We start from the raw sequence: 8,707 nt of genomic DNA, 5'->3' as shown, positions 1-8,707 counted from the left end.
AGAGTAGATCCTTCTGAATCAATTGTTTTGAAAGTTAAAAAAGTATATTTGACTAAACATTAAAAATGATTATGCTAAACTAAAAATAGGCAAACTGGTAATATTTCAAATCAGTAAGTAAAATGATTCAAAATCATATGGTTGATTGTGTCAGCAGATGGACATTAGCCCTCTTCTTAGGTATTTGGTGTGGCAATAGCACATTAACCATTTGGCCTATAAACAACAGGAGAAAGTTTTAGTGCGTCCTGCTAGCCTCAGCATTTTGTACACTCCATGCTGAGCTGTTAGCTCCCACGTTTTTGCTCCTCTCATCGTATCACCATTTATGTTTAGACAACAGAGCCCGATGGCCATCCATTTACTACCGCTCTGCATCTGCCTAAATATAGTCAGCCCTAAAGCTTCTTAGTGGGAGAACCCTCTTATAAGTTCCTTTCCTTGAATAGTAGCTGAGTATAGACCACACAAATATACTTAAGTGAAAATCCCTTGCAGGTATTTAATTCTAAATGAGTAATTACTGGGTTGTCAGTGTGTCTTGGTCTGCAGGCGCTTGTGTCTTAGTAGCTCATCCGCGCCTTGGCTTCGAAGTGAGTTGCACACAAACGCACTGAGTGCTGGCAGTAGCATCTTTTAGCCTGATAACGCAGAGCTTCCAGAGCTTTCCATTTCTCTGGGGCGACTAACCCGACGCAGCCGCCAAAATGTGTGACATGGGGGGACTCGATAACTTGGTGGCCAACACGGCCTACCTAAAAGCCCAAGGCGGTGATGACAAGGAAATGAAGAAACGTCGCCGAAGTCTCTCTCTACCCAAGGCAGACCAATGTGTGGCACTCAGGTCGAGTCTGGAAAAGGAATTTGATTCCCTCTGCGAAAAGCAGCCTATTGGAAAGAAGTTGTTTCGCCAGTACCTGGATCAAGCGGGGCCAGAGTGTAGCACTGCTGCAGAATTTCTGGATGATCTGATAGATTGGGAATTGTCAGAGGCCGCTGCCAAAGACAAGGCCCGTACAAATATCATCAATAAGTTCTGCAAAGATGGCTCCAAGAGCTCCCTCACCTTCCTGACTGGAGATGTAGCAGCCAAGTGCAAGGGTGTTACTGACAAAGATTTCGAGGAGGTGATGGGACAGGTGAAGGAGGCCACCAAAGAGTTCCTAAAAGGCAAGCCGTTTACAGATTACCAGACAAGCGAATGCTTTGAAAGGTTTTTGCAGTGGAAAGAGTACGAGAGACAGCCAATCACTGATAAGTACTTTTATGAATTCAGGACACTTGGAAAGGGCGGATTCGGAGAGGTAGGTTCTTTTTGTGAAGCGCAATCTATTAGCATACATTTTAAATGTCAGCCTTAACTAGAAGGTGTTAAAAATTATGAATACATGTCTTAAATCCAAGATATTATGATGTAGCCTCTCAAACGTAACTGTGTCAATCATATACACTTCCAGGTGTGTGCAGTGCAGGTTAAGAACACCGGCCAGATGTACGCTTGCAAGAAGCTCTGCAAGAAGCGTCTCAAGAAGAAACATGGTGAGAAAATGGCCCTGCTAGAGAAGAAGATCTTGGAGAAGGTCAACAGCCTGTTCATTGTCAGCCTGGCCTATGCTTACGACACCAAGACCCATCTCTGTCTGGTCATGAGCTTGATGAATGGAGGTGACCTCAAGTATCACATCTATAACATTGGTGAGAAGGGTATCGAAAGGGAACGGATCATCTATTATACAGCTCAGATTACAACCGGTATCCTTCACCTACATACCATGGACATCGTGTACCGTGACATGAAGCCAGAGAATGTGCTCTTAGATAGCCAGGGCCAGTGCCGTCTTTCAGATCTTGGTCTCGCTGTGGAGGTTGCTGTTGGAAAGACCATCACCCAGAAGGTGAGTTAATCGCATCTATGCGGTGATCAGTACCGTTAAAGGCACCGGATAACAATTGAGTATGCTTGTGTGAGATAAATAGCATGGAGAGTCATTCTCAAAGTACTAAAGAAGGTGAACAACTTAAGCAGTAAAACCAAAATTACAGACTACCTAACACTCCATATATTATTTGGGGATTTTATTCAACACCAATCCATAATTATGCTATGTTATTGAAATAAACTAGATTGGACTAGTCTAAAAAGGACAAAAGCAAATAAACTAGACTACTACTTAGACTACTACTACTACTACTACTTACTATCTAATAAACCTAAATGGACTATTCATTAGCTAAGTTGGACTAAACACTTATGTACACTCACACATACCTTTGAGCTACATCACTGTAAGAAAACAGAAACAATTTAACATAAACTGAACACAACCAGCTAAGTAATTAGTCAATTAATTAATTGACTTTTCTGCAATTATAGATGTAATTTTTTTAAAGTAGTGAATCAACTTGCAGAACACTTGGATTCCATCACAGACCACAAGTGGTCCTCAGAACACAGTTTGAGTTTACTGGTTTAGTTAAAATCTTTGTTTACTTTATGTTTAGCAGTTCTTGTATGTCACCAGGACTTTAGAGATTTTCAGTAACACTGTTAGGGACCTTAAGATTGTTTGTCTTTTACATGGTAAATCGGGATTACTGCCGTGTTAGTGTGGTATTCTGTGCCTGTTATATAATTCCTGGTGATCTTCATCAACCGTAGTACAGCTACACCAGTTAACAGACCCAAAGACAGCATAAAGAAGTGATACAAGGATCAGTTAGCTGCAGTGTCCTTACCTGCACCCTAGGCTCATTGTCTCTTTAAGCTTTTGCGTTGTTAGGGCACATATAATTGTGATTAGGAGGATTGTTCATTAAATGATATTATAAATTATATTTATTTTCATTAAATTATATCAGTATTCATTTCATAATCTGCTCTGCATTGAAACTGCTTTAGCTTCCAACTAAGCTAAGATAAGGTTACTTCATTCAAAGGGCCCACAAGTGCTTCACCTTTACCCAAGAGGCGCAATAATCACGACTGGGTCTCTGTCGCATGACAATAAAACAGTGTTATACAAAATAGCATGAAATCTATAGCTATTGTGATGTTTTTAATGTAGTGCAGCATTATTGATTGTAAAAGGACAGTACACCATCAGCAACTGGGAAGCTTGATGAAATTGACTGATGAAATTATGATTGATGAAACATTAAGTGAAATCTTTTTTTTTTTTGTCTCAGTGGAGATTTGCGGAAGTAAATTGGAAGCTCATTCAAGGAATTATGCTATAAGTAACAAAAATCTGATAAATTAAATTACTCAATCAAATGTTAAGGGCTCATTACAGATTTCAAAGTACTTAATATTTCAGCACAACACAAATTAGGTTAATCGAGCCTTTAACTTTTTCCCAGAATTTGAAGGTGTTTTAGATAGTGGTTATCTAACTAAATGGTTTAAAGTGTTAGAAGCTAAATTTGTAATGACAAGTTACATTTGTAAAGATAGATTGTAGATGATACATATAACAGAAAGAATATACTACCTTCATCAAGTTTTTCCTCAACTTTTTTTGTTTCGCCTTGTTTGGAATTCATATCTTCGTATCATATTTCGATAGCTCACACTGGACAAAAGTAGGTTGCATACTCAGTGCTATCCCTCATGACTTGTTCATTTTTGTTATATTGTCAAATGTCAAAATGAAACAACTTTCTTGCAGTGACCCTATAAGCTTATTATCCCGTGCCCTTCTTGAGTCCTCAAAGCAGGTTGAAGCCCAAGCTGAACCACCGGGGGTTTGGTTGGCTTTACACTCCTGATCCTCTTAGGTAGAATTACACAAATCTGTCTCTGATCAGACAGCCAAAGGCTGGGGAGGCGCTACATTTTATATCTGTAGCATGAATTTTATATGTTTGAAGACTCTGTGTTTATCACTGCTCTTTGCTGTCATTTTCTTGTCTTTCTTGAACACTTTATTGACTGTTATTGAAGCCTTAATCTTCTTGACATTTCACAATTTTAAAGCCATGACCCATCAGTTTAATTTATGTAACTACACTATATGCACACATTATAGCTTTAGTGGTCTGAAGGTCTAGGTCATTCTTGCTTAGGTAATCTAATTATGTTAGTCTGGCACAATGACCGTGCATCTTTTCCCATGTAATCACTACATTTTAGCTTGACTAAACCTAACCCTGTCAATTATCTTATTATAGTTATTTGCATTTCTGGAGGGTTTTCCACTTTAAGTACAAATTGCCAACACATTTCCTGCTTAGCATTACACTAGGACAGATTATTTAGCCAAAAACAATGCTTTTTTCTGAAACATCTTAGTTATTTAATACAATTGTGTTGTTGTAACTATTATCATGCCTTATATCCCATAAATACATTTTTAAGCCCCATGGTGATGTGTCTTAAAGCCATGCAATTAAATTGAAGAGCGCTGCTGTTAGATTTGCCATATAGTTATAAACGAATGACTCCAGGTGAAAGCATCTTTGTACACAAAGGTGCACATGTGCATTTGAGCCTAACTGTCCACTTCATCTCAGTGGATTGGCACATGACTCCTGACAGATAGTAGAGGATTACAATTAAGCTTCTTCTTTCTGTCAAAGAGAGGAAATGAGGTATGAGCAATAGATAGGGTAATACGTATATAAAATGCTCTACTACTCTAGTTATGTCACCTTAAAGGGTTAGTTCACCCAAAAATGAAAATTAGGCTGTGTTTTACTCACCCCCGAGGCATCCTATGTGTATATGGCTTTCTTCTTTCAGACGAATCCAGTCGGAGTTATATTAAAAATTGTCCTGGCTATTCCAAGCTCTATCATTGCAGTCAGCGGGTGTTGCAGTGCTTCAGTCCCAAAGAAGTGAAATAAAAAGCACCCATCCATAAAAAAGCGCCTCACAATCAATGCGTTTTTGTAAGAAAAATATCCATATTCAAAACATAATAATCACTTTAATGTAGCTTGCACACGGAAGAAGCTCCGGGCGGATGACGTATGAGTTCAGCATTGCGCATCCACTGGTGAGTCTCGTGAAAACCAACGTTTGTTTACAGGATCAAAGGAAGCAAAGTTTCCTTACTTTAGCAAAGGAAAACCAGTCTCCTCTTGGCTTATATCGAAATCCTCTGACATTCTTTACAAATCCTCATTTTGTACTTCTAAATAGGGACCGTTGTTTTGTTTTCGATCTCTCCCCTGCGCTTCCGCTTTCGTCACTTCTGAGTGGTGCATGCGCAAAGCCGACCTCATACGTCATCTGCAAGGAACTGCTTCCAGTGTACAACAGTGAGCGCAAGCTAGATTAAACACAGCCTAATTTTCATTTTTGGGTGAACTAACCCTTTAATAAAAAACCTCTGACAAGCACATATGCTCCTCAAACCCTCACAGTTTCATACAGAGGGGTGGTTTTGCATCTTATTTAACCAGTTTCCCACAATAAATTATGATACATCCCTCAAACCCTTTGGTTCTCTTTTCACAGGCTGGAACAGGTGCATATATGGCACCTGAAATCCTCACTGAAACCCCATACAGGACATCAGTGGACTGGTGGGCCCTTGGCTGCAGTATCTATGAAATGGTAGCTGGCTACACCCCATTCAAAGGTCCTGAAGCCAAGAAGGAGAAGGTGGAGAAGGAGGAGGTACAAAGGCGCATCATTAACGAGGAACCTAAGTTTGAGCACAAGAACTTTGACGCCCCCACCATAGACATCATCAAGCAGTTCCTCAAGAAGAATATTGATGAACGTCTTGGCTGCAAGTAAGTCCTTCTATCCCTCTTAACCTACTGATCCTTCAGTGTGATCGGAGGTGTTAAAGCAGGATATGTGGACCCTAACCTTTTTGAAATCCTTTACCACAATATTCTTTATTAGTATTCCAGTTAGCTATTGTATCAAATTTGTATGCTTTGGCAAATATGATTTTCTAGATGATTTCCTATTCAGTCAACTGATATCTCTTCTTTTGGGCCAAATGTAATAATGACCAAAAGCCTTGATTTCCTTGATCCAGATAATATCAATATTGTTAAATGTATCAAACTCCCTTTTCCCACATGGCCAAGGTGTATAATTGTTACTTGTACTATTTTCACAGGGGTGATGATCCCAGGAAGCATGAGTGGTTCAAGTCCATCAACTTTGCCCGTTTGGAGGCCGGCCTTATCGATCCACCCTGGGTGCCCAAACCCAACGTTGTCTACGCAAAGGATACAGGTGACATTGCCGAGTTCTCTGAAATCAAGGGTATTGAGTTTGATGCAAAGGATGAAAAGTTCTTCAAGGAGTTTAGCACAGGTGCTGTGTCCTTTGCCTGGCAAAAGGAGATGATTGACACTGGACTCTTTGACGAGCTCAGCGACCCCAACCGGAAAGAATCATGTGGTGGTTTAGATGATGATAAGAAATCGGGCACTTGCACGCTTCTGTGAGAGGACCAATCCAGCCACCCAGCCCAGAATTCACCAGCAAATGCTTTCAGTGGCTTCACTAATATGAATGAAACTGTGCTCTGTGTTGAGGAACAGTGGACCATGACTGGAAAGAGATGGGACGTTAGTCCATTGTAGTATAGAAGGAGACTCTTATTGCTTCAGTTGCACAGCCACATGGTCTGAGAAACACTCTAGACCATCCATGATATGGTGGACTGAGCTTTGGACGAGTCAGGGAAGTTCTTCTCTGCAGTTCCTTTATGTCTTGTGAAGTAGTCAGCCTCCTACACAACAGGGGGTGCGAGTAAAAGTACTATTCCCTATTGAGAAGATGCTAGAAGAGTAGAGGACTACAGGCCACCTAAAGAGACTTTAAGATTGTGATGTAACAATAGCGACTCAATGTAATCGGAAGCAGTTTGTGATCAGAAGGAAGAGATGTGTGGATTTGGGAAGTGGAGTCATTCCCAAGAAGCAGCGGCTTGCATTTCAAACATCTCCTGCCTTGCCAAATCACAGTTTATTTGTGGATTAGTTTACGGTGTACTAATTGGCATCTACTGTACACATATTCTTTGTAAGACTTTAAGATGGTCAGGCCCTGACGGAATCTGCGGAATTCTTTCTCATTTTTTGAATTCGGAAATCTGTGGAATGTACTACAAGCTAATGGGTAGCTGAAAGCAAAATTAAATTAGCCAAAATTCCTCTATCCACCAATCTATTTTCCAAACCGTTTGTCCTAGGGTTGCCTGGTTACTTGAGGCTATCCCAACATCTCAAGCTGTAGGCAGGGAAAGACCCTGGAGACGGCTAGTCCATCACACGGCGAAATCTGTGAAAATATGTAACAAAATAATTGTGAAGGATGCAATGTTGTGAATGATGGGCGTTCCAATTCGGGAGAAATCTGCACAGATTCCATGTAAGCCTGCTTGTGACACAGGTAAACATCTACATGCTAACAAAGTGCATTTGAATGAATGGTGTGATTGTTCAACAGAGCTCCAATGATCTCTGTTGTAGAAAGTCTCGCACAAATTGTTAACTCATGACCTCCATGCTTGTGATCTTTGATAGCAGGTTTTTTTCGCCTAGATTTTTAAACGAATTGGATGTATAAATATGTACATATAAATATGAATGGATAAATCAATATATATTATCAGCCCTGAAAGGTAATAAAATCAGAGCTTGGTTGTTTAGCATTTAAAGGTAATTCCATTTATGTTTTGTTATCATATCCCGTCATAATAGAGTGTTTAAGATGTACACAGCAGACAGCCTTCCTTCACAGGAAAGTTTAGCTGAAAGAGATCATTCCTCAAGGGTACAAAGAGAGGGTTTTGGCACTGATACATTTGCTAAATCCTCACAAGTTGCGTTATGTAACCAAGGTGGAGGTTATGCCCTCTTCCAGTCTTCAGTGGTGTTGCTTCTATGATGCTGAGCAAGAGCAAAAAAATTGTTCTTGTGACATAAAATGGACCAAACTACCTGTCTGCAAATGAATTATTTGTGCTGTGTCTTTGCCAGTGTTGAGTTCTTACTGTTTGTGAGGTAAGTAGCCTAATGATGATTGAATGTAATTGTATGTAAGGCTTGAGAATGATTCTAAATAGAAATTTCAGTTATTCAACAGGGGCATGGATACAAAATTGGTCAATAAAATGTTTCTTTCTTTTACAGATTTATTTCGGAGCTTTTTCCCCCTCCCATAACACTGGTGCAAATTTGGTTTCAAATCAGCAAATTGGAGGGAGTCAGAGTCTGCTATTATTTCTGGTTTGAATGTGTTTGTTTTCTTGTTTTTACTCTTACGTGTTCCTGAGATAACTGAATCTGAAGATTAATCTCGCACGTAATGCTCGATGAAAATTTAACCGCATGTTGCAAGCTAAAAAAAAAAATCTGTGCAAGAGTCAAAGCCTACAAATATTCCCCAGATTAAGGAGTCAAATCACAGACTGCCTGAAAAGCTCTGGGGCTGAATTCAGAACACCACACTTATCGTGTAAGGCTATAATCTGGTTTATACTCGCATACTTAAATCAACCTCTAATCCTTGTAACCTCCAGTCTGATTTGCTGAACCAAGACAAGTCACTCTCACCAGACTCACCAATTTATGATCTCCATTGAGAGCATAGAAATACCAGTCTGGTTCATCACACATGAATGAATCTGCTTCTTGCGTTTTAAGACTGTTACATCACTTCTGAGCTTTATTAGGCGATGTACATGTAGAGATGGTGTGCATAATACAATTAATATGCGGGGTCTGCTTATGA

At 39.9% G+C, this 8,707-nt stretch overlaps 1 protein-coding gene across 1 annotated transcript; it reads left to right on the top strand.

The window, feature by feature from the left end:
* The first annotated feature begins 505 nt into the window (after positions 1–505).
* On the top strand, positions 506–8,140 carry LOC107677726 (rhodopsin kinase 1-like). Its single transcript, XM_016472750.1, has 4 exons — positions 506–1,304; positions 1,458–1,895; positions 5,462–5,742; positions 6,081–8,140. The coding sequence occupies exons 1-4, from the start codon at positions 708–710 to the stop codon at positions 6,412–6,414; spliced, it is 1,650 nt and encodes a 549-aa protein (XP_016328236.1). The 5' UTR covers positions 506–707; the 3' UTR covers positions 6,415–8,140.
* Positions 8,141–8,707: the final 567 nt, after the last annotated feature.

This window comes from Sinocyclocheilus anshuiensis, unplaced genomic scaffold (genome assembly GCF_001515605.1).
Source record: "Sinocyclocheilus anshuiensis isolate Anshui unplaced genomic scaffold, SAMN03320099.WGS_v1.1 scaffold1299, whole genome shotgun sequence".
In the NCBI taxonomy this organism is placed as follows: Eukaryota; Metazoa; Chordata; class Actinopteri; order Cypriniformes; family Cyprinidae; genus Sinocyclocheilus; species Sinocyclocheilus anshuiensis.
Note: the sequence above shows the minus strand (reverse complement) of the source record. Positions and strands in the feature narration are given on the sequence as shown.

Coding starts and splice junctions, on each gene's coding strand:
- LOC107677726 (XM_016472750.1), top strand. CDS start 708: ATGTGTGACATGGGGGGACTCGATAACTTGGTGGCCAACACGGCCTAC. Junction 1,305..1,457: donor GAAAGGGCGGATTCGGAGAG/GTAGGTTCTTTT, acceptor ATACACTTCCAG/GTGTGTGCAGTGCAGGTTAA. Junction 1,896..5,461: donor GAAAGACCATCACCCAGAAG/GTGAGTTAATCG, acceptor CTCTTTTCACAG/GCTGGAACAGGTGCATATAT.